General features: G+C 31.6%; 1 protein-coding gene across 9 annotated transcripts in view; it reads right to left on the reverse strand.

Moving 5' to 3' along the window:
* Nucleotides 1-2806: 2806 nt before the first annotated feature.
* LOC25483331 (uncharacterized) overlaps nucleotides 2807-27070 on the reverse strand; it is a 100074-nt gene continuing 75810 nt past the window's right edge. For 5 of the 9 annotated variants that reach the window (XM_039835051.1, XM_039835055.1, XM_039835053.1 and 2 more), the window contains 7 exons: nucleotides 18638-19378; nucleotides 16097-16906; nucleotides 14345-15085; nucleotides 13356-14174; nucleotides 12460-13203; nucleotides 11564-12382; nucleotides 10105-10228 (listed from right to left, as the gene is read on the reverse strand). In XM_039835051.1, coding sequence (XP_039690985.1) covers nucleotides 10196-10228; nucleotides 11564-12382; nucleotides 12460-13203; nucleotides 13356-14174; nucleotides 14345-15085; nucleotides 16097-16906; nucleotides 18638-19378 — 4707 coding nt within the window. In that variant the 3' untranslated portion in view covers nucleotides 10105-10195. Of the gene's footprint in view, nucleotides 3115-3864; nucleotides 4243-4433; nucleotides 4508-9737; nucleotides 9799-10104; nucleotides 10229-11563; nucleotides 12383-12459; nucleotides 13204-13355; nucleotides 14175-14344; nucleotides 15086-16096; nucleotides 16907-18637; nucleotides 19379-27070 lie in introns of those variants that run through there. The other 4 variants (XR_005646640.1, XM_039835063.1, XM_039835064.1 and 1 more) reach the window with 4 other exon arrangements.

The following is a 27070-nucleotide window of genomic DNA, read 5'->3' on the forward strand; positions in this document are numbered from 1 at the left end:
CATCATGGCTGTCACGATCAAAAGAAACTTTAAGGATACGATCTTTTCTTCTATCTCCAATTAACATCTCCTCCAACACGTGGTAAATAGCAAGGTTACCTTCCACGATATTTAAGGAGGTAACACAATTCATTTTAGCTCTGAATTCAGCTTGAACCTCCTTAAACTTCGCATGAGTATATTCTTCTTGGAATTGCTTTTCGATCGACGAGCTTGACCCACAAGGAATTGTTGTGTCCATTGATTGAAAATCAGCTTCAAATTCTTTTTCTGCTCTACTTCTGAGAGCATTATCATATTGATTTACAAGTTGATGCAAACTGGTTGTCGAATTGATATATCCATCAAAGAAAGCATGTATGCTCTCACTTTTGTTGTCGACATACCAGCCCAAAAAGATTTTTTCAACATAATTGGCACCCATCTATGGCGCTCATTGTACAACCCACTCAGCCAATCATTATGTTCCAGCTCAAATTTGTTAACAAAATAACACCATTTTTCTTCGAATTCAGATGGTGTAAGTGAATCATAAACTGCTTCTTTCATTGCAAACTTAATATTCTTATATTTACCATATCTACTAAGCTTTTCAGGGATTTTGGTCATTATGTGCCACAAACACCACCTATGTCTAGTAGTAGGGAATACTGATTGAATAGCATTTTCCATAGCCTTACATTGGTCAATGATAATACCTGCAGGAGCCTTCCCTTGCATACAACGAAGCCATGATTGAAAAAGCCACACAAAAGACTCTGTGTCTTCAGCTGAAACCATACCACATCCAAGTAAAGTTGATTGACCATGGTGATTCACACCAACAAATGCAGCAAAAGGCATATCATATTTATTGGTCAAATACGTTGTAACGAAAGTCACAACATCCCCAAAATATTCATATGCAGCTCTGCTTCTTGCATCAACCCAAAACACGTTTCATGCATACAGCAATATTCTCTACCCGTAAGATCAGTCAAAAGAAACTTCTAAATCCTATCTCTTTTTTCTTTTTGCTGAAAAAAAAAATACCATCCCTAAACATATATAAGTCACAAAATTGGAATAAAGACATTGATCTATATACAATACTAACCTCTTGTAACCAAGTTAGACTTGGACATCTTCAACAAGTAACATCAACCAAAAAAAAAAATATCAGTACATGAACATGGTTCTTCACTTGGAGCCATTGGTGAAGAGAGTGGAAGATTGGTTAACAAATCTAGAGGGATGGGTTAAATGAAGAAACCGTAAATGAGAGAGGAAGAAATTTGTTTTCTTTCTAAAATAATGAGAGAGGAAAGTGTTGATTGACATTAAAGAATTAAAAAAATGGGGAGAGCGGGAATACAGAGGGGTAAATTGGGGAGGACGGGAACTTACTTAACATAGAAAGAGAAAATAATAATTTTTTATTGCTCTAAGCATACGGTGTAAAGAAAGTTGTAAAAATTTGGACGTTGGTATATCATTCCTCTTACTTTTATGTTCTTCTTAATCTTCTTCTTCTCTATGTCTACAACGAACATGAGTGACTAGACTTCTTTATTTTGGGATTAATGGATGAGTCTAATGACCTAATCCCTATCAAACCAAGCCTCGAACCCTAATTTTTTGTTAATCTATTTTCTAATCTAATTCACTGTTTTTATAATCAATAACCAGTATTAATCGAAGAATCGAAAGATGAAGTTTAATAGTTGTTATTGATTAATAACAAATATCAAGCGAAGGATCGAAAGATGAAGTTTTGATAGTGGAACAAGTGAATTTAGACAAGGATTGAGAAATTTGAGAATAGTCTCGCAAACCTTAAGACAATAAAGTTTCGTGCTTCAAGGGTTTCAATAGCAATCAACCATGAGAATAGGCGTGGTTGCTAACGAAACTGACTCATTGAGATCGAAAGGAGATGTGATAGGCTAAAAAGAAACTCGTCTTTAGAAAATAGGTCCAACATAAAGTTCTAGGTTTAGGGTTTGGTTTGTGAAGGATTTGTCACCATGAAGAACCAATAATCCCAAGGTGCTTTTTATTATTATTTTCAACCGCTAAAAATCCTAACTTTTCAACTTGAACTCTCTTCTAATCATTGTTAAAAGTCAATTAAATTCATAAGTCACTGTTGGAACGATACTCTTTATTACTACTTCGGTAAACCGTGCACTTGCGGATTTGGCCCAAAATCAAACCTGAAACCTTGAGGAGGATCACAATCCAAAATCCCAAGCCAATATCACTAAGCAATGACCCATTCTAGTCCATTGGAAATGAAAAGGGTACACTATATAAAAGATTTGAGGGCGTTTCAACACCGTTGATTTAAGAGGAATACTCGAAAACAAATTATATGTGAATATCCTTCAATAAAAGGTATCAATTGGGCAGATGAAGAATATGTGAAATTTTTAAGAAATTGTTACTAAGCCTGCCAAAAGACGAAAAAGTGAATTTTGGATTATATAATTGCTGAGGCTCCAAACCCAAGCAATATGTCTAAGCATTCTTGTGCTATTGACAGTCTAATGCTTTTATACACTATGGAAAGGTAAAAACTGATAACAAATTTCAGAAATTATGCATGGGCTATGGATTTTCCACATTTCATATTACTTGGAGTGATATCTCAACTATGTCAGGAGTGATAGAATTCTATAAATAAAAGTCACTAAGGTTTTCCAAAACACGAAAAGGTGTTTGTCTTTGTTTGTTTTGAATTATATAGTTCCAATGAATACAAACTCAAACAATATCTCCAATAGAAACTTTTAAAAAAGATTTCACAAAACATGAGCACAAAGACTTACAACATAACATGCATACCATTTGTCCAAATAGAAATGTTCAATTTTTAAAAATAAAAAGAGTGATCCATCAAACACGTAGAAACACCCCCACATATGTCATGGTTGGATTTGGCAATTAAACAAATAGGTAACATAGTACAAGAATCCTCGACATCACCCACCAGAACAATAAGAGTAAAATTACAATCCAAGGTACTTGACATGTAAACCGATCAAATAACAACATGAATAGAAAATAAAAGAAAGTCTTCAAAACACCAATATAAATAGCTCCTTGGAACTACTTCTCACATGTTTCTTGCGCCTGTGCATCATCGCAATCGACAAACACAAATACACGAAATGGGTGAGTAATCAAGTTTCATAACGTATACTAATAAATTAGACAAACAAATATAAATAACATCAATTCAAGTCTTTCACAAGCATTAAGTTTTCTTCCGAGGGACACATTATCGCTCATATGAATACACATTTAATCACACGACACAAGCATGCACAATTCCTGTAACACTTCAATTTCACTTGGTACCATCTAACTACGAAAAAATGGCAAGCAATGAGGCAGTATGCTCTTGTAAGAGGCAAACACATTGAAGTCCTCGTATACTTGCTCAAGTCGACCCAAAATTCATATATGTGACATGCAAAAATACACAGTGGTTTCTTGTAAGCTTCTAACATTAGGAATTTACCCACTAAACCACTTAGGAAATTTTCCCTCATTGTACTCCTATGATCTAACAAGTATTCCCTAACTATTAGGCACCACTAGTATATGTTCCATAACACTTAAGTTTGTCAAACCCTACCTATATGATGACTGTCATACCCCAAATTTAGACCGTTTAAAATCTTTTTTGTCCATATTTTAAAATCGTCTACATTCTCTTTTATTCGTTTTTTTACCATGTAAAACTCGTGTTTTTCGTCTTTAATCATTTAAAAACTTTTATCTTGCATTTAAGTCCCCGCTTGCATTTTTACAACAATTAAAATCACTTCATCTGCATTTTTATAACACATTTTATAGTCTTTTTAGTCATAACAGTCAAATCATTTTAAAATGTCTAATTGTAAACTTCTGCAGGTTACTTTGAAGTAGCTCATTTTAGTTACCAAAAGGGACAATTTTTACTTTTTGTTAATTCATTCACTTTATCTTTATTATTTTTATTTCCACTTATCTAATTTTTTTATTGTTTTATATTCTTTTCTTTTTTCCTTTTCTTTTTTTCGTTTTTTGATTAAATCACGTTTTTTCAAAATTCAAGGTTTCTATTTCATATTATTTTTTATTAAGTCTCTACAAAGTCCAAGCTAGTCCTCTTGAAAGTCATTTGGTCCAATGTCCACGTGTCAGAAGCTTAGTAGTCCATTTGATCCAGAACCCTACCTTTGTCAGATATAAATAGGGGATGCATTTACTGCACTGTTCAGGGAAAAAAACGTGACCAATCAGAGTCAGAACGTGTCAGAGAAAAATCAGTGACTACAAACACAATTTCTTTCTCTCTCTCCTCTTTACCAGATCAAACACCACAAAAATGATGAATACTTCATGAATCCTCATAAACATTCATGAACACAAAATCACAAAAATCATGTAAACCATAACATCACCTGCGATTTTACCAACAAACAACTCATCCATTATCATCTCGCCACTTTCTACATCAAACGAGTTCGAATCGGACCTGAAGGTGAAGTAGGAGGAACGAACCGGAATCATCACAAGCTAAAACAAATAAACCAATCCAAAAAGAGAAGAAAAGGTAGTTTCATTTTTGTTTCTTTGTGCCGTGTTTAATCTTAAATCTACAGTGTTTGTGAACTGTTTTTGAAATTGTGAATCCGGATTTGAGTTTAGAACGAAAAAGGAATTTCGAAATTGTTAAAAGTTTTTAGAAAAGAGGAGTTTGAAACTCCGGCGTGGTGGTGCCACCACCGCGCCGGAAGATACAATCCCGTCGGAGAAGATGAAGATTGTTCTTCATTTTTTTTCTTCTTTGAAATTGTAGAGAGAGGTGAGAGAGATTGGTTTAGAGAGAGGATAAAAGAGACGAAATGAAATCTTTAATCAGAATATTCCTTTTATACTCACTCTCGATCCCACGCGCGTGCATCCACCGTTATCTCATGCTCCCTCATGTTTTTGTGCCACCAGATCTTGATAGTTCCACGATCTGATGGCTGTTGTTGAAACTGTCTTTTAATCTGGTGCGCCTTTGCTGTTTTACTATCGTGTCCCTGCTTTTTTTTAAACCCTTGGATCTTAGATCCTGTGGCTGTGATGAGATCTTGGGATTCAGATCTGGACCTCTGGATTCATCCAACGGTCCAGATTTGATCCTGCTGAGCCAATTTTTTTTATTTCTCTTTCTTTTAATTGTTCTTTATCATTTTAAATACTTTTTACACTTTTTTTGACATTTTAATGCTTTTAAAAATTCCAAAAATATTGTTCTTATCATCTTAATTTTCTCTAATTTTCAAAAATTCATCCTACTTGTTTCTTTTAATCTTTTGCTCATTTCTTCACTTGCTTTCAATTATTGCTTTATTGTGTCTTTATATGATGGTTTTAATTGTTACTTTTTATTTTCATATGTCCATTCTTAATTTCTTGCTTATTACTTCTTATGTCTCATTCATCACAATTTTCCTTATGTTTACTAACGATTTAATCTTTGTTTTGAATCATAACATGCATATTTAACTTTCTCATCATTTTATTTTATCATTGACTTAGTGTGTATAAATAGGGAATTGATGTAAATTTATTTCTCGCATTTTATTTGGGCATAAAGGCCTTAGGGTTGTATTTAGGAATTGATGTAATAATGTAGGTAACACAAGCACCGACACTTCACATTTATTGCTTGTACGTCGTTACGTTAGCTTACCGTTAGTTTAGAAAAAAAACTTTTTATCAAAAAAACCTAAACATGTCAAATTCAAAAATCATTTCCTTAACAACATTTTCTCTTTATTTTCTTAATCAAATTCTCAATCAATCTTAATTCAACTTCAATCATTTTTAAACTTTAAAATCAATCAACCTCACTTGTTTTCTTTATCTCATGCCTTGAGGCCTCTTTCTCTTCTTAAAACCCATTTTCAAAAATCTTAAAATCAACCTAACCCACCAAAGAAATTTTTGAGTGGAACTACGTCGGTTTTGATCCCTTTCCCAAAAGGGTACGTAGGTAGAGGACTTGTCCTTCCAAATCAAATAAAAATAACCAAAAACATACTTCTTCTCCCTCCATTCTTCCACTTAGATTTTTAGGTAATAATTTTTCAAGTAAGCAAATGAATTTAGCACAAGACAATCTAGGTAAGAGGTTCCTACGGGATACCGTAGACGCTTAGGGTGCTAGCACCTTCCCTTCGCGTAACCAACCCCCGAATTCAGAGTCTTAAGGGTTTTTACTCATTTTTTCCCTTCCCAAGAATAAAAATCGAGAGTTCAAAGATTGACGATTCAAATCAATTAATGGTTTGATATCCGAAAATCGCGAGCACAATGACCATATAACCAACACTTCATTGGTTATTTGACTGTAAGACACACCTCTCCCCCCTTGTTGGCCCAAGTCACTCTTCAAAATAGCCCCATCATCAGCTAGAGATGGGTTATCTCAATTCACATATAGTACACAATGCATATTTCAACAAAATACTTATTATTCACAACAACACATATTTACAACACACATTCGCATTATTCACACTCACATTGCACTATAATCAAATATTTAACCTACACAACACAATAGTACTATCCAAGTTTAGACGAGCAGCAATGATCACATATAGGAAATTACACAACAATATCATTCATGTTAATGCATAATTCAACTATAAACACAATAACCTATTTATGTTGGTAATTCCTTATTTTAATTCCTAATTTAACAAATATCACAACTCATTAAAAGACTAAATACAGTTTGTTAATTGGCAAAACAATTCTCACCCTTATCTTAACCATATTATTATTTCCAATTTTAATTAGTCATTATTGTAATGCTAGTTTAAAACTAAAATTCTTAATGAGGAGTTTTACCCTTACTCTCTACACTATACTTCATTATATTGTCATCTAAGCCTTAGGATTATCCATCAACTAATTTATATTTTATTTGACTTGAGATAAAATATAGGTCTTAAAGATGTAAGCATGGATCTTTCAAGAGATATCAACGAAGTTTTAAAAGTTTGTATAGATCTGTAATTACTTCTTGACTGCAATAGATACTCTCAGATTTGAAAGAGGAGCTTGCTCGACTTATAGCTAATTACTTGGAATTCCGGTGGGAAAAGATTCGGTCTATATTGGGAATGGTTAAGAGTAAAATAGCAACAATAATATGTATAGGGTGACTCAAGCCCTATTATGGACAAGTAGATAATGCTCATTTAGTGACAACATTGTTGTTATTATTCTTTTATCGACAGGGTGGGACATAACAATGATTGTGTTATTTCACTTTTTATCATGTGGTTGTGTTTGTAGGAACATGTTTAATACTGGACCACTGCACGAAGATTTGGGAACCTAACTCATGATAAGTTCAATCTACCATCCATAGAAAGCTGGCAATACTTACAAAAATTCAATCTCTAAAAGAATGAGCGAAAGCTTACACAAGTTACGCCTTTGAGGAAGGTGGCAGTTGGGGAAGTTCTTTCCCTTCATAGTGTTCACATACCAAAATGTTTTCATTCGATTCGATAATAATAATAATAAAATATTGTTGTCTATAAGAGCAGATGCAAGATAAAACTCCACTATAGGGGTTGTGCCCCTTTTTGCTCATCAAGAAAAGACAAGAAGTTGATGCTTAGGTTGCATTCCTACCATTCTACCCTAATGGACACATTATGTTCCATGTGTGTCAACTTTGGTTGTATGTTATGTTGTCGTGTTTGGCTAACTTAGGTTCTTCCTCCTTTTTCAACAAAATAGTTTTCATGAAACAACAAAAAAAAAAGTTATATATGGGAAATATATGAAAGTATTTTATTGAAATAATAGGGTATTTTATCAATTTTATTTAATTTACTAAAAGAAATAGATATTTGCGGATATAGATACCATTATATTTGCATTTGTATCAACTAACTAATGGGTAGTTAAAATATCATTTTATTTTATCTGCAGTCATTTGATACTTGTTAAACTATCTGTCCCGTGCCTATAAAAGATATCCGTAAATACGAACTTTTTTTCCATCCCAATATGAAGAGTATATCTTAGCATATTTTATGTTTTGAGTTGTGCTTATTAATATTAGTTTTTGCTTTAAAAAAAAGTGAAGCTTGTTTTTTTACGGGAAACCAAAACTAATTTATCTAAAGCAACAAGTTCATAAGGATTAACTTATATTTAATTGTATTAATAATAGATTTTAAAATGAAAACAGTCTTCAAAAATATCAAGAGTTTGGATATTAGTCCCTGTAAGTTTCCTTTTTTTTTAAAAAAATAAAAAATTATTAGTCCTTGCAAATATCCCTCTTTTTTCTTCTGATTCTTACTGTTTTATTTTACTTCTTACAAAATTTATTTATATTAAATTTAGTCCTTATAATATGCCATATATTTGATTTTAACCCTCAAAATAAAGACTAAAATGAGTATTACAAAGAATGATTTCAAAATGGTCATATTTTGCAAGTATCAAAACAAAACTCAAAGTTGGTCAAAAGAAAAAGAAAAAAACTAGAAGGACTAAAAACAATAAGATTATATTTGTCCGGACTAAAAATTAAATAAACAAAAGATATTTTTTAATTGTTTTAGTTAAGTAGTCCAGTGGTTAGAAATTCACCTCTTAAGGAGAATAAGTGGAATGTTAGGGGTTTGAAATCTAGCCCCAACATATTTTATGTTATGTCCCTACCAACCGAGTTAAACTCACGGGGACAAATGAAAACTATTTTTTTATAGAGATAAAAAGAAAAGAAAAATAGTAAATTTACGAGGACTAAGGTGCGTTTGTTTTAAATTATATTTGTAGATTTCTGAGAATAAAATGATAGAAATATACATGTCTATGTTTGTTACAAGTTTACTAAATTTTATTCACGAGTATAAAATATTCCTGGGAATAGAAAAAAAAATTCCAAAGAAAAAGGTGAAAATAAAGCTTCCATGAAGATGAAAATAAATTCATGTGTAACTACATATTATAATCCCTATTTTTATGGTTCTTGAAAAGAAAAAAAAAAATTTAGGGAGAAAAAGGTTCATGGAAATATTATAATGTTCACCGAAGACCTTTTTTCTAAGTACTTTAGAATAAATTCCATCTTTATATTCCAACAAATATTATTCAACCTTAATATCAATTTGGCATCTTAGGAGGCTTCTCAAAAAACAATCGCTCCGCTTTTCATCTTATATGGTTATCTTGTGTGTGGGTGATTTGGCTTGAAAGGAATGCTCGGGTTTTTCACCAAACAGAAGCTTCGATTAATCAATTGCTAGATAAAGTTAAGCTTCAATCTTACTGGTGGCTGAAAGCTAATCGTCCTAGTTTTGTTTTCTCCTACCATTCTTGGTGGTTAAATCCTTTACCTTGCTTGGGAATTGTTATGTAACAGGGTAGCTCTCTTTTTTGGCTTTTCATGTTTTTATTCCCCATATTTCTTTGATTGTATTTGATATTTTTCAGCTGGGTTTTTAGCACTTCTTGTGCTGAAATATTCAGGCGTTCAGTAATATATTCCATTTTAACTTCTTAAAAAAAAACAATTGTTTATGGTTGAACAAACCTTAATAATACTTGTTAATAAAGAAAATGTATTCCAAAAATTTCAGTCAAGAATGAACAAAACACTCTGCTATCAAATGACAATATAATTCTCTAGTGAAAAATTAAAATGTTTGGAAAGAGAAGAATTTAGTGTTGGGTACCTTGCAAATACGAGGATAGATGATGGTCTCATTCAACATATTAATGAGAATGTGAGACTTCCTGTTCAAAAAAAATTAACATTAATTAATTAACAAGTATATCAAGGATCAACCCCTAACTATTTGGTAACGTTTGCTCAAGAAATTCACTATTCACTCTTCTAATTTCAAAGTACTTTAAATAATTACAACCGTAAATCAAAAATTGTAAATTTATTTTAAAATAAGGTCTGAAAAATAAAATGTCTTGACAGTTTATATAGTTTGATTTTTCACAAATAAAAAAAATAATTGTTTATCACACCGCAGTTTTTTTATATATAAAAGTAACTTATTCAGTGAATTAAACTTTCTTATTTACCGTATCCGTGAACTTAACTTAGTTGATAGGGACATTGCTTCCCTAAGAAAATCCTTATGTACCGTGCATAAATCTCATTTGAAATATAATTGCTTCCCTATACCTCCAAGCGAAACCAAACGAAACAACACTACAACCGTGAAAATCATCATTTTAGTTCAATAATGATTTCAGAGTATTGATTTGGTTCAGTGACAGTCACAAATGTCTTATTATAGTATGTTTTGTTTAAAATTATGCAAAAACCATTTTGCTGTGGAAATGGTTTATGTGAGTTGTACTCCAAAACCATTAGATGTACTTAATGGTTTCCGGCAGGTGAAAAAACTAAGGACCTAAAGCCATTGCCATCATTCAGTTTTGGAATGACACAATTGGAGGATGAGGAAAGAAATGGTTTATGTGAGTTGTACTCCAAAACCATTTTGTTGTGGAAATGGTTTATGTGTGTTGTACTCAAAATCCATTTTGTTGTGGGAATGGTTTCCAGAAATTTTTGCTGTGGGAATGGTTTCAGCAATTCATTTTTTGAGCTTTCACTACAAATTCATCAAACACTTTTCCAGCAAACAATCATCATAATCATAACACACTACAAATTTCAAATTCTTATCTTCTCTTCTATCAATTTCAAATTCTTCTCTTCTATGAATTTCGAATTCTTCTCTTCTGTGTCCTTTTTTTTCCGAATCTTTGAAGCTAGATCTAGGCATATGTGTTTGTTTTTCGAAAATTTTAAAGGTGGATTTGAGTTTAAAAAGAAAATGGATGTCGGATTCTTGAATTTTTTTTTTTGAAAACGGAGGTTTTTGCTATCTCCGGTGCGATGCCGCCGCCCTGTTGGGCCGGCAGCCACTGCGCCGGCGCTTGAAGAGGAGGTCGGAGAAGAAACTCTTTTACAGAGCATCTCTCTCTAAGTTTCAGACTTAGAGAGAGAAAGAGTGTTGGTTTATGACTTTGTTTTGTTTGAAGTTGTTTTTATATTGCCTTTTCTTATGTAAATCCAATGGTTGTGAAATATTTATGCACAATGCATAAGGAAATGGCTTATGCACCATAACTTTTTCCCACCAAAACAAGATAATTTTCTTTTAGCGAATTAGATAATTGAATTGGGATATCTCAAACTATGATATAGTCCTAATCTTTCATATAAAGTCGAATGAACAAAAAACTAATTAATGGATGTAAATAATAGGATGTTTATAAGTTATTTAAATTTTCTTTTCAGGAACTTCGAACTTTGTAGTAAATCCATAATTAATTTCAAAGACGCTATCATTAAGTGGATCTCACCATCATTATTTTTTTATGTCTTTTTTTTTATGTGTCTATCTCTCTCCAAATTACAACAAATGGAAAAAGTTATATATGTAGAGGATCTTTACCCTAATATTGTGTGCCTTGTTTAATTAAGGGAATTATAAAGTAAACAATTTTCATAAATAATAATGACATTGTGTACCTTTTCTATGAAAATTTGTTGAATAGTTTTGTTAAGATCACCTTTCCATCGCATATTTTCTTCTTCCACCTCAATTGTTGTGAGGCACGGTGCTGCTGTGGGTGCAGATGAGAAGATCTTCATTTGAGGACATTCTTTAACGATGAAGTGTAGCAAAGATGGGAATATGAATGCTTGTTTCCCATAGCAGAAGCTTCTCAAACTTGACAAAGAAGTAAGTTCCAAGTATTCCAGGTTTTCAAATACAATGTTTTCCTCTGCTTTTCCTTCATCAATCTTAACAACATCCAACAACTTCTCACAATTCATTATTTTTAATGTTTTGAGTTGAACTAGGCTTTTAGCTGTTGAATATGTTATCAAATAGATCAGCTCTTTGCAGTTGTCCACTTTCAAATGGGTTAAATTTGTGAAAGATATCGAAGATGGTACCAAACTTTTTAAACTCGGACAACTCCATACAGAAAAGCATTCAAGATGTTGTAGCAGAGGATGATCCAGTGGAAAGTTTTCCTGCCAGATGTGCTCGAGCTTTTCCAATTCAAAAAGCCATAATTTTCTTATTTGCTTTGAAATTTGCATACTGAGATGATCAGTGGTTCCTTTAGTTGGGAACAATACGACAAAGGAACTATTACGCACTTGAAATGTTTCAAGATTAGGAAATATCTTGTGAAGATGTTCATTCAAAAAAGTAATTGGAGTTTCATCAAACAATTGCAAACGAACATATTCAACTTTATGAAAGATATTTTCTTGATTCAATATCCCCAAGACATCTCTGCCATTTATTGCCATTTCCTCTAGATTGGGGCCCAACTGAAAAATCAAATTTTCAAAAACAAAATAAATACGAAACATAAAAATAAAGAAAAACGGTTATGGTGGAAGTTTACCTTTTCAATACAAAATAGGGGTTGTTGGAATAGCATGTCCTGATTTTCATCAACAGAGTAAGATTGTTGTGAGTCTGGATTGCTGAAAGAAAACATTCTTAATGCTTCACAACGATATACATTCAAAGTCTTCAATGAAGGGCAATCTAAAGTATGCTTTCCTTGATAGAAACTCTTGAGATTTGACAAAAGACGCAGTGCCATGATTTTCAATTGGGGGAAATTAAATTGAATTTCCATTGATACAGTTTCTTCCATTGCAACAATTTCCTTGACTCCGCAAGAACTTATCTCAAGCATTTCAAGATGTCCAAGATCTGGGGATAGTGAATATGGAAAGACATATAACAGGCTTTGACACATAGAAACATCCACCTTGTGTAAGTTTCCAAAGCTGATAATTTCATGAGGATCCTCATTCCATATATGCTTCAATTTGGGTAAAGTAGACAAAGTCAATCTTTTCAATTGAGTGTTTTCTTTTATCAATATTTCTTGTGACTTCATACCTTTCACATCAAACACTGCTTCTAATGAATCGCAATCTTTTACTTCTAGTTCTTCCAATGTCTGTAGCACTTGCATTACATTTGATGGAAAAAGTACATGTGATAAAAAATCACACCTTTCCACGACAAGATGTTTCAAATTGCAGAACACATTGCAATGAAGTTGGCCATACCACACATCCTTTAGCTCAGGATAGTCAGATAAGGCTAAGTACTTAAATTTACCAAATGCAACCTGATCATTCAAATTAATAAATCAAAAGACAAATCAAGATGTTTTCAAAGTATGCATTAATATTCTAGTCTACTACAATACAAAATTGATCTAGATAGATTTTCTTAAACTTACCCAAAGTAAATAAATTGATGGATGATAATAAAATATACCTTATCACAAAACATTTTCTTTATGGTTCTGTTGAGGTCACCCTCCCAATGATTTCCTTCATCAGTTTGTACATTTTGAAGATTTGTTGTGTTGGTAACTCCCAATGAAAAAAGTTCCATTCGAGGACATTCTTTGACAACTATAACTTCCAGCAACGGAAACTTAATGGGGCATGGGCATGAACAAAATCGACATAGCCTTTGTAAAGAAATTAGTTCTAGAGTTTGTAAACTGCAAAATACAATATCATTTATCTCATCTTCTTTACCGTTCACTATATCCTCAAGACAATTACACATTTTAATCTTCATTGTTGTGAGTTTGACAAGACTCTTTGCTGTTGAGTGTGTTATCAAATTTTTCAACCCATTACAGTTTGTAACCTCCAAATAGGTCATGTAATTAAAGGTAACAGATGATGGAACTAACATTATCAGACTGGAACACTGATAAACCCAAATGCTTTCAAGAAAATGTAGAACTGGATCAATCTGAACTCCTTCTTTGCATATACATTGAAGTCTGGTCAGGTTCCATAGTGTCAACTTTCTTAGTTGTGGAATAATTTCAGGTTCCTTTTCCGTTCTTATGATTTTTTCCCCTTGGAATAACTCCGTGAAGGAACTCCATTGGACCAACAATCTTTCTAAATTAGGAACATTTTTCAAGAACCAATATGGAAAAGTAGCCTCTTCATTGTAAAACTCACCCACAATAATGTGTCTAATGTTGTTGAATTGAACCCTCGAATATTGGCTGTTCAATATCATGCCAAAATCTTTTTTGTTCAAAGACAAACTCTCCACATTGGCAAGTACCTGTTGCAAAAACTAAATTAAAACAAAACATTTTATTTCTAAGTTTTTAAAACATTTAAAAGTGTTCTATATGTGCTAAGTAGAATAATAACTCCAAAGTAAATTATCAATTATTATCTTCAAATGAACATAACATTGAATTTTTTTCTTCTGTGCATTTATAATACTACCTTCACGTCTTCATTCACAAAAAGCGGTTCATATGTCGAGATATTGAGCACATCATTTCTGGAACTTTCTTGGTGTCTCAAAGTCTCTACCTTAAATAGCTTTATTTTTGGACATCCAAACAAATTGATTGTTTTCAATGATTTGCATTGAAGAGAATGGACCCCAACAAAGAATGCCTTCAGTTTGGTCAAATTATGAAGTTTAATGAATGTCAAATGAGGAAACACAAAATTAACCATCTCATCTGGTCCATCTTCCTTGGCAACAATTTCTTGAATCCCACATTTAATTACTTGAAGACTTTGAAGTTGCATCATATCTCTAGCTACTGAAAGTGGAAAGAGGCTTATCAAGCTATTGCATACCACAACGTATACATCACTTAAATTTTGAAACCCCATAGTGTTATGTGGATCCTCCTTCCATACATGCCTCAGTTTTGGAAGATTAGATAGTTTTAATTTCTTCAGGTGACTAGAATTCTGCACTTCTTTGGCAAATTCATCTTTCAAATCAAAAATTGCTTCTAATGAATTACAATCCTCCACATCTAATTCTTCCAGGTTCATCAGTACTTCTAGCAAGTTAGGTTGAAAGAGCACATCGGATAAAAAATCACATTTATGAACCACTAGATGCTTCAAACTCCTAAATGCGTTATGCTCAAGTTGACCGTACCAGAACTCTTTTAACTCGGGATATTCAGATAGTTTTAAATGCTTGAAACCACCAAATCCCACCTGTGAAAACAATTGTATTGTGAGTTAGTTCAACAAACGTAGCAGTAAAATATAGTTCATAAGCTGATATCCCATAGTAAAAGTGTGGATATTTTTTCAGAAACTCATGAAAACCAAGACTGAATCCAGTCCAAATGATGACATTAGCTCAGAAGAACTTTGGTTGGAAGATCTCCTTTAAAACAGAAGACCTCCGTTCTTCTAGAGTAACTAAAGGCTCAGGACTCCTCTTCTTGATGCACACTCACACACACAAAATTTGACCATTACCATTTTACTTAGTCTTCTAAACAATCCATGTGAGCACCTAAAATTCAAATTCCTTTCTATTTAAAACTCTCATAAAGATTGCAAAAAAAAAAAAAAAAAAAAAACCGAGTGCTTGAAAAATGTTAGTTATAGGAGGCAATCAATCCATCCTTCACAGAAAATTGTAAATTCTCAAGTCCAAGCTAAAATGGTGGAATAAACACTCATTTTGTAACATTCATGACTCAGTCAATAATACTAAAACAGAGTTGGATTAATTCTAGCTCAAAGGGAGTAGCTAAGGCTCTTATGGTGACCATAATGGAGGAAATCCTCCTCTGGTAATTGCTCCTAACTTTCCTTAGTGGGATAAAGATGATTCTGTATGTTCCTTCCAAGAACCAAATATCTCTTTATTTATCATTCCATAATAGATGGCCATGCTTGAGAGGCTTAAAAACGGCTTAAATGTAACAGAAGCGATGATGTCCATGGGTGTCCTAGTAGCGCTTCATGTCCATCTACAAAAAGACTCCGCCTCCAAAAAGACTACAAACTCTTGAAGTCTTTGTTTTGACACTATGTATCTCTTTTTCTTTTTTAAAGAGAATATTGCGATATACTTTTAAAATCTGCATATAGTCGTTTTTCCACAAAGTTCCTAACCGTGCAAATTAAAAATCAACTATTATGCATCCAAAGAAAATAAAAACACAAATCATTATATTGTTACACAAGAAGTAAAGTGGTAAATAAACATACCTTATCTTCAAACATGTTGTATATTGTATCGTTTAAGTTTCCTTGCCATAGCCATTCTTCATCATTTTTTGCAATTTTAACTTTTTGAAGAAGTGGTGTACTTGTGTTTCCGGCTGAAAAAATCTTCATGCGAGGACATTCCCTTACAATTACTTCCTCCATCAATGGAAACTTCATGAAACACTTACTAGAGCAAAATTTGACGAGGTTTGGCAAACATTTCAACTTGAAAACTTCCAAACTATTAAAAGCAATGTCGACATTTTCTACTCCAGTAATTACTTCTTCAAGTGAATTACAGTCTTTTATCTTCAACACTGTGAGCTTGTCCAAGCTTCGTGCCGTAGAAGTTGTGAATATATATTTTAGCCCATTGCATTTTATTATCTCCAACTGCGTCAGATGATTAAGGGTGACAGAGGAAGGCATTAAATTTATCAAACTAGAACAACTATCAACATCTAAGTATTCAAGGAACTCAAGAACTGGGTCAATTTGGCATCCTTCCTCACATATTTGTTGAAGTTCAGGTAATTCATTCAATATCAGTTTTTTAATTTGTGCATGAGTCTTCTCACTTATTTCTCCTCTATCTTGAAATATCTTCTTGAAGGAACTCATCTCAACAATTAGTGACTCGAGAGTATGCACATTTTCAAGAAACCAATAAGGAAATGTAGCATCTTCACTGTCATAGCCACTCAAGCCAACAAACGTCATTTTGGTAAAGAGGGAACTTGAGTTTTGAGTTTGCAATATCATGTCAGCATCCGCCTGTTCCATCCTCAACAACTCCAAGTTTGGAATCACCTAAAACATATTTAAACAACAATGTAAAAGAATTAAACATGTTATTATTGAGTCAAATTATAATTACTATTGACTAATATTTGTATTTTTAATTTTTGCCAATACCTCTACTTTTTTCAATTTCTTTTAAATTAACATTTATCCTTTATGAAATTTATCAAATACTTTTTTTGAGATAACCAATGCTAGTAGTTGTTATTTTCCTTATAGAAATTATCAAGCACATCTATGAAATAAAATATTTTAATAACTTTTGATATTTATAGTTCGACATATTTTGCTCTCAATTGATTATAACGTGTTTTTGAAAATGCTTGCAAAGAAAAATACATCATATTTTATCATTTTTAAGAGTTTTCAATTTTTTACCTATTTTTTATTACTAGATATTTTGAAAGGTAAATTTTGTGTTACATCCAAAAATTTGAGTGCACCGGTACACCAAATTCTTAAAATAATAATTAAATAGGTTGTTTTTTTAAGGGAATAACTATTTTCTATCATTGATTATTATAATAACTAAATTTTATGTCTTAATTTTTATTATTCTTAATAGAGAATATTAATTATGATTCTTTTAAACAATGAAATGATGTTTTTCTTATGAAATAATGGTTTCTAAAATATAAATATCAACAAATAACTCTTTATTTCATAAAAATATTCATTAATTTATTGATTTAGGAAGAAAAAGTACGGTGCACTTCAATTTACAACTATACCGTAGAAGTTCCCATTTTAAAATATTTTAATTACCAGATATTTTGAAATACTCACTAATAAATGGCGCAATTATGCAGCTAGGTGTGGAATGAAATAAAGTTGGAATTTCCAACGTAAGGGATTAATTAAAAATAAATAAACACTGTGAAACAATTACAAAGTCATGATAATAATAATAATAATAATACAACCCATTTGGGGTTGGTTTAGTGGTTGGCTCGGGATCTTGGAGTTTGCTCCTCCAGAGGTCTCAAGTTCGATTCCCTCTGGTGCCAATTTCGGTGGATCGGATACCGAGTTTTCAAAAAATAAATAATAATAATAATAATAATAGTAATAATAACAATAATAATAATTTTTTTATGGTCTAATTACACAATTTTTAATGTAATAATTATTATTTCCTCCGTCCCTATATCTAAACACTCATTCGACTTTATTTTTGTCTCTAAATGTAAACACTGATAACTTTTTTAAGAAATATGAAAAAATCAAAGGGGGCATACATATAGGGATGGAAGAAGTATATAATTCACTTTTTTAATATTCTTAACCAGATCCCGGAGACATTGGATAACATTTCCTTTAATAATAGTAATAATAATAATATATTTGAAAATTTCTCTAGTATAAACTATAAAGACAATTTTAACCATGAAAATATTGAACGAGATGCCATTGTTCTTATATTTTTTTTTTTAAAATGGCGATATACGGTTACTTTAAATCTTTCTAGTTATTTATAAAGAATAATCTGTGAATATTAGTATTGTTAGTAATTAGTACTTCCTTATTATAAAAAATAATTGACTTTTTAGGTTTATTGTGTTAGTGATATATCTAGCCTATATTTACAAGAAGTTACGTTAATTATACAATGAATCTAAAAAAACAATAATTTCTTATAATAAGGACATGAGGGAGGATTACGCTGAAGGTGGGGTTGAAACCTATTCAAATTTGTGCATATATATTCAGAGCAAGAATGATATTTAATGCTACTCTTACCTCTTCAAGCACAAAAAGAGGTTGAGATGTTGAGATATTGAGCTCATCATTTACGGAATTCTCTTTGTATCTCAAAGGCTCTGCCTTAAATAGCTCTATTTTTGGACATCCATAGAAGTGGATCGTTTTCAATGATTTACAGTGAAGAGAATGAACCCCAACATAGAATGCCTCAAGTTCTTGCAAATTTTGAAGTGTAATGGATGTTAAATGCTGAAACACAAATTTAACCATCTCATTTGTTCCTTCTTCCTTGCCAACAATTTCTTGAATACCACACTGACTTACTTTAAGACTTTGAAGTTGCATCATATCTCTAGCCACTGAGAGCGGAAAGAGGCTTGTCAAGCTTTCACATTCCTCAACAGATATATCAATTAAATTTTCAAACCTAATAGTGTAATGTGGATCATCCTTCCATACATGCTTCAGATTTGGAAGATTAGATAGTTTTAATTTCTTCAATTGACTTGAATTCTGAACAACAATTTCTTTGGCAAATTCATCATTCAAATCAAAAACTGCTTCTAATGAATCACAATCCTCCACATCTAATTCTTCCAGGTTCATCAGTACTTCTAGCAAGTTAGGTTGAAAGAGCACATCGGATAAAAAACAACATTTATGAACCACTAGATGCTTCAAACTCTTAAATGCGTTATGCTCAAGTTGACCATACCAGAACTCTTTTAACTCAGGATATTCAGATAGTTTTAAATGCTTGAAACTACCAAATCCCACCTGTAAAAACAATTGTATTGTGAGTTAGTTCAACAAACGTAGCAGTAAAATATAGTAAATGTAAGGATGTTTTTTCAGAAACTCATGAAAACCAAGACTGTGAATCCTGTCCAAAGGATGACATTAGCTCAGATGAAACAGAAGATGGAACGGTTCCTTTGAGTTTGCATGCTCAAATGGCTCTCAATCTTAACTCCCTAGGGTGTTGATTAATAAGATGAAGTAAAAAATACTCATCGACATGAGATTCTTAACCATGGAAAATTTCAAATAGTTATTTCTAATATAGAGAATAGAATGATAAAAAAGATTAGAAAACAGTCCAGAAATGATCCAACCAATGCCCATTACAGGGATGTTATCCCAAAACCATATTTTCCATTAAAATATCATATTTTTTTAGAAGACCTTTGGTTGGAAAATCTCCTTTAAAGCAGAAGACCTCCGTTCTTCTGGAATAACTAAAGGCTCAGGACTCCTCTTCTTGATGCACACTCACACACACAAAATTTGACCATTACCATCTTACTTAGTCTTCTAAACAATCCATGTGAGCAGCTAAACTTCAAATTCCTTTCTATTTGAAACTCTCATAAAGATTGCAAAAAAAAAAAAAAAAAACGGAGTGCTTGAAAAATGTTAGTTATAGGAGGCAATCAATCCATCCTTCACAGAAAATTGTAAATTCTCAAGTCCAAGCTAAAATGGTGGAATAAACACTCGTTTTGTAACATTCATGACTCAGTCAATAATACTAAAACAGAGTTGGATTAATTCTAGCTCAAAGTGGGTAGCTAAGGCTCTTATGGTGACCATATTGGAGGAAATCCTCCTCTGGTAATTGCTCCTAACTTTCCTCAGTGGGATAAAGATGATTCTGTATGTTCCTTCCAAGAACCAAATATCTCTTTATTTATCATTCCATAATAGATGGCCATGCTTGAGAGGCTTAAAAACGGCTTAAATGTAACAGAAGCAATGCTGCCCATGGGTGTCCAGCTATTTTCAGAGACTCGAATACCAATCTGTAGCAGGTTTTGCTACTAATTTTGGCATATCAACGACCTTGTGTGCATAGATTACGACGGTCATGCTCACTATTTAGACTCCTTACGAGCATAGTTGGAGGAATATTTGGATTTAAACGGATAACATGTTGGTTATATCTACTTACCAATCTAACATTGTGTCACTTGGAGCATTAGAAATAGTTAGCTTAAATGTTTGAATCTTTGAAATTCAGAAGGAAATGCCTACGCTGATAGAATTATTAATCATGTAGAAATTCAGTATTGACAGGATATGAATGGATTCAAGATACTCTTGATGGAATTGATAGGATATGAATGAAAAAAGATTTGAAAAAGCGCTTTTTTTCTAGTTCTAAAATTTTTAAATGAAAGAAAAAAATGGTTTCGAACTATGTTAAAAAAAATAGAAAACTGGAACATCAAAACTTTTTTTTTGAGGGAACTGGAACATCAAAACTTAAAAGTATTCTATTTAGGTTCAAAACAATAGATGAACTGAGTGAAAGCAAAAAAACTTCAACAATTAGTAGAATAATTTAAAGATTGAGGTGATTGAGGAATCACCAGTTAAAATGGAATCTATTAATTGGACAAATTCTTCATTCACAGAAAAAAGGATAAAAGATCTTAATGTTAAAACAAAGACAATCATAAAACAAATAGAAACAATGACAGAAGAAAAAAAAAGAGGGGATACTAACTTCAGAGATCAATTTGAATTCGAACAAAACTACTTATGATGCTAAAAGATTAGAATTACAAAAAAAATATTTTGCAAATCTTAAAAAGAAGATTTGTTCGATTAATCCTATTCTTTTTTCAAAATTTTAATAGAAGGGGTATACATAGATATCCTTTTATATCAGTAGTATTGCTAGGATCCATCGACAACGTTTTTTTTTTATTTTCTTGAATCAACAAACAAAATACTAAATGTAAAAAAATCCATTTACTACAAAAAAAAATGCAGAAAGAATTGAAAATCAAAGTATAATTCCATTTATGTCGATTATAGACAAATCTGGGAATATTACGAATATGAATTCACAGAATTCTTGGGATGTATCTTCTTTGCCACAAGCATATGTATTTTATAAATTATCACAAATCCAAGTTAGTAATGGATATAAATTTAAGTTAAGATCTATTTTTGAATCTCCTGAAAGATCTTTTTTTTTCTTAAGAATGAAATAAAGGATTATTTTTTTAGAATACAAGGAACATATAATTCCAAATTAAGACATAAGAAACGTCCCGATTCGTTGATGAATCAATGGACAAATTGGTTAAAGGTTCTTTATCAATATGATTTACCTGAGAACATAACAGATGGTCGAGATCAGTATCACAAAACTAGGGGAATAAAATCAATGAACATCGTGTGGCTCAAAATAAAGATTTAGTTGAATATGATTCATATGAAAAAAAATCAATTAATTCTTTCCAAAAAATAAGAACAAGAAGGAGACTTATTAAAAATAGAAATTAAAAACAAAATTAAAAAACAATATAGATATGATCTTTTCTCCTATCAATATATTCATTTTGCGGATAAGAAAAAATCATATATTTATGGATATAGATCACCGCAAGGAAACAAAAACCAAGCGATTTCTTATAATTACAACCTATGTAGAAAAGAATTTTTGGATATAATAGGCGATATCTCTATCCAAAATTATCTAGAAGAATAATATCTTCTAGATATGGAAAAAAATCTAGAAAAAAATCCGGATAGAAAGTATTTCAATTGGATGGGAATGAATGTAAAAAGGAAAAAGACTTCTATACCGAAGAATAACTTCCTTATTCCCGGATTTTGGTTCTTTTCAAAATTAAGCAAATTTTATTGTGCATATAAGATGAATCCTTGGATCTTACCAATAAAATATTCTTTGTTTTGCAGCTTGATAATTTAGAGTTAACAACGGAAAAATACGTGAATACAATAGATGAAGATCTTAAATCTGGCTCATACTATTATAAAGGATCAGATTCTAAATACAGGACCGATCTAAAGGGAGAACAGGATTTCTTACTATCAAAATATTTGGGTTTTTATTTGCACTGTGATAGTTCCGATGAAGAAATAGGAATGGATAATGCCAACTTATTTTGTCTCCTGCTTAGAATGAAAATTTAAAAAAATTGTAATAATGTCGATTAAAAAGCTAGAGCTAGATATAGAAATACTGGTTGATTCAATTACGAAGGATTTTTTTTATACGGAATGTAGGGACACTGAGGACTTGAAGGAAAGGCTAATATTTTTTATTGAACCTATTCGCCTGCCTACAAAAAAGCATGAACAATCTCTTCTATATCAAACCATAAGACTACCGTTGATTCATAAGAGTAAGAGGCGAAAAGGTTGGAGTTGGAAAAAGAAAAAAAGTCGTGTTGATCAAAAGATAACAGAAAATAAAGATAAAAATCTTTATGATTTGTTTGTTCCTGAAAATCTTTTAAAAATCTTTTGTCCACTAGACGCTGTACAGAATTGAGAATTCTAACTTGTTTCAATCCTAGGAATAGAAATATTGTGCATAGAAAAACAATAAATGACAATGAGAATCAAATAAAAAATGTTTCTCAAGTTTTGGCTAAAAATAAAGATCTTGATAGCGAAACAAAAAAACTAATGAATTTTAAATTATTTCTCATCTACTATGGCTGGGACCTTTTATGGCAGATATTGGTGCACAAACCATATTTTTAGAGAAAGAGAATTAATATATGATCTATTTGAAGCTGCGTCAGTTATGAGAATGATGCATAATTATTTTCGTATTGGAGGAGTAGCGGCTGATCTACCTTATGGTTGGATAGATAAATGTTTAGATTTTTGCAATTATTTTTTATTGAATATCAAAAACTGATTACGCGAAATCCAATTTTTTTAGAACGAGTTGAAGGCGTAGTTGTTGTTGGTAGAGTAGAAGTTATAAATTGGGTTTTTTTTTTCTAGTTCTAAAATTTTTAAATGAAAGAAAAAAAATGGTTTTTTACACACTAATTAATGTAAAACTCAATTTAACAATTCTATTCATTTTCTTGTTAAAAAAAACAATTTTATTCATTTTAAAATTAAAGATAATAATAATTTTCTCTAATGCTAACTTTTAAAATTAATCTAGTCAAAATAAATTTTTTTCTTATGGGCTTAACTCGGTTGGTAAGGACAATGTATAATATATGCAAGGTTCGAGGGGGGCGGTTATCATGAATAAGGCATCATTATGCACCCTGCATAAATCCCAACCCATTAACCGGTAGCCCAACATAATTGCTTCGTACACCCCAACCCATTTTGTCATACACCCCCAAGCGAAACCACAATTCCGTTACTTCATCTTTTTCGTCATGCGATACACTTGATTTGCAGAAAGGGTTGTTGCTGAATTGAAACAAACTTCAAGGTATGGATTACTGAAACCATAAGTATGGTTTAATGGTTTTGATAGTCTTGTATGTAAAACCAAGATAATTGTGTAATGGTTTTTAATGAAAGTATTATTGTTACATGGTTTTAAATAATGATTAAGATGTTATACACTGAAATTATTACTGAAACCCTTTTTGCAATTTGCCTTTCAATTGACATGCTTTTTTTTTTATATGGTGGCCAGGTTTGAACTCCGAACCTTGCATAATTTATGCATTGTTCAAACCAACTGAGCTAAGCTCACGAGGACAATTCACGTGCTTTATATATACTAGCATTGGACGGGCTAACGCTGATATATTTTTTTTTTAACCGTTTGTCAGTTCTTTCTATTGCACTAACACGTATAAATTATCATATTTTTTTATAAAATTTATATTTTCATGAAAATTAGTTATATTTTGTCAACTATTGCGCTAACACACTTTCATCAACAACATCGGCGTCATTCCTCAAAGAAGTCTGCTGGTTCTCAAGGTAGTCTGACAAGTCCTATTTTTATTGCGGTAACATTTAAAAATTATGAGGTTAACATTTCTTATTCTCCTCCAATTATTCATCTTCATTAAAAATTAAATCAATCTATTTTCCACTCGCCTTGAGGTTAAGATCGAATGATTCATCTCCATTAAAATATAAATCAATTTTTTCATCTCTTGTAGAATCAAAATTATTATTTGGCTTAATTGCACTTTTCCCCCTATAGTTTGCCAATTGTGCGATTTTGCACCCTATAGTTTTAAACGAGCGATTTCCCCCTATAGTGTTTCCCCTTTCTGATTTTATGGTCCCCATGACATTTAATGCTGATTTTTTATGCATTAATGTGTGCCACGTGTGTGATTCTATTTTTTTAAAAATAAAAAAAAATGATATTTTGCAGATTTTGAGAGAAGGAGCACGTGATTTTTCAGATTTTAAAAAGAAATATCACGTGCCTCCTTCTCTCAAAATCTGAAAAATATCATTTTTTTTTATTTTTTAAAAAATGGAATTACACACGTGAGACACATTAATTGATAAAAAAAAAAAAAAAAAACAGACATATCAGCACTAAATGTCATGGGGACCATAAAATCAGAAAGGGGGAAAACTATAGGGGGCAAAATCGCTCGTTTAAAACTATGGGGTGCAAAATCGCACAATTGACAAACTATAGGGGGAAAAGTGCAATTAAGCCTTATTCTTTTCATCATTTCCACACACACAGGTGATATAGTGAGAAAAAAGTTCAATTTTTATCGGTATATTTCTCCAACAATAAAGAATGTTTAAATTGGACCTATACAAAATAAACATTTAAATGTAAACATTAATTGGAGTAAAATAAAGCAAATTTTTGCCAAAACATCCATTCGATATTTATATATTTATTTTTTTTTATAAAAAAATAATAAAATATTTACACGTACAGGATACCTTGTATTTTTTTTATAGTAGAGTTGTACTTTAGAAAATCATCTTAAAAAATGGTTATGAAACTCACTGTTCATATTATCTAATTTTTTTTGGTTCAATATTCATATTAATTATGATTTACCAAACTACATGTGTTTTATATATGTCGAAATATGAAAGTCGTTATAAGGTCACGACAAAGCACTCCATGGCTAGCACTCACTAAGCTGGTTAATTAATATAAGGACTATATATGAAGACACAAATCAAAATTACTACCCTAAAAAAAATCAAAATTACTATTTTTTTAACGGCATATATTTATATTATTATAATTGTTTATCAAACATGACTACAAACTCTTTGAATTTTGAAGTCTTTTGACACTATGATTTTGAAGCACTCCATTTCTATGATTTTTTTTCTTCTTTTTATCAAATATGACTTTCTTTCTTTTGACACTATGTATCTCTTTTACTTTTTCTTTTACTTTTTTTTAAGAGTATATTGCGAAATATTTTAAAGTCTCCAAATAGTTGTTTTTCCACAAAGTTCAACTATTATGTAAATTAAAAATCAACTACTATGCATCCAAAGAAAACAAGAGAAAATAGAAACCCAAATGCCATTCTGAATAAACATACCTTATCTTCAAACATGTTGTATATTGTATCGTTTAAGTTTCCTTTCCAATGCCATTCTGAATCATTTTCTGCAATTTTGACTTTTTGAAGAATTGGTGTGCTTGTTTCTCTGGCAGAAAAAATCTTCATGCGAGGACATTCCCCCACAATTACTTTCTCCAACAACGGAAACTTCATGAAACACTCACTAGAGCAAAACTTGATGAGGCTTGGCAAACATTCCAAAATCAAAATTTGTAAACTAATAAAAGCAATGTCAACATTTTCTACTCCATTAACTACTTCTTCAAGTGAATTACAATCTTTTATCTTCAGCACAGTGAGCTTGTCCAAACTTCGTGCAGTAGGAGTTGTGATCAAATACTTTAGCCCATTGCATCTTATTACCTCTAACTCTGTGAGATGATTAAGGGTGACAGAGGAAGGCATCAAATTTATCAAACTAGAACAGCTATCAACCAATAAGTATTCAAGGAACTCAAGAACAATTTGAGATCCTTCCTCACATATATGTTGAAGTTTAGGTAATTTATTCAATATCAGTCTTTTGATATGTGGATGAGTCTTCTTCTCACTTATTTCTCCTTTATCTTGAAATATCTTCTTGAAGCAACTCCACTCAACAACTAGTGACTCAAGAGTATGCACATTTTCAAGAAACCAATAAGGAAAGCTAGCATCATCAGTGTCATAGCAATTAAAGCCAATCCATGTCATTTTGCAAAAGAGGGCACTTGTGTTTTGGGTTTGCAATAGCATGTCAGCATCCGCCTGGTCCATCCTCAACTTCTCCAAGTTTGGAATCACCTAAAACATATTTAAACAATAATTACTATAGACTAAAATTTGTCTTTTTAATTTTTGCCAATACCTCTGTACTTTTTCCTCAAGAAATTGTCAAATACTTTTACACGCCATCTAATTCAATTGTAAAAGGTGAATGAATCAGAATTATTCAATTGAATACAAGTATAATAATTATTCTTTGGTATTTCAAAGTAATAACACTAATTCCTTACTGTAGAGAAAAACAAAAAACAAGTCCTACATTTATTATATTGATATGCATACCTCTTCAGCAATGAAAAGTGGTTGTTGCTTTAAAACAGAGTGTTTGTCATCTTGAAAATTGGAGCTTCTTGTAGAATGAGTTCTAAACAAATTCAACTTTGTA

This window comes from Medicago truncatula, chromosome 1 (assembly GCF_003473485.1).
Source record: "Medicago truncatula cultivar Jemalong A17 chromosome 1, MtrunA17r5.0-ANR, whole genome shotgun sequence".
Lineage (NCBI taxonomy): Eukaryota > Viridiplantae > Streptophyta > Magnoliopsida > Fabales > Fabaceae > Medicago > Medicago truncatula.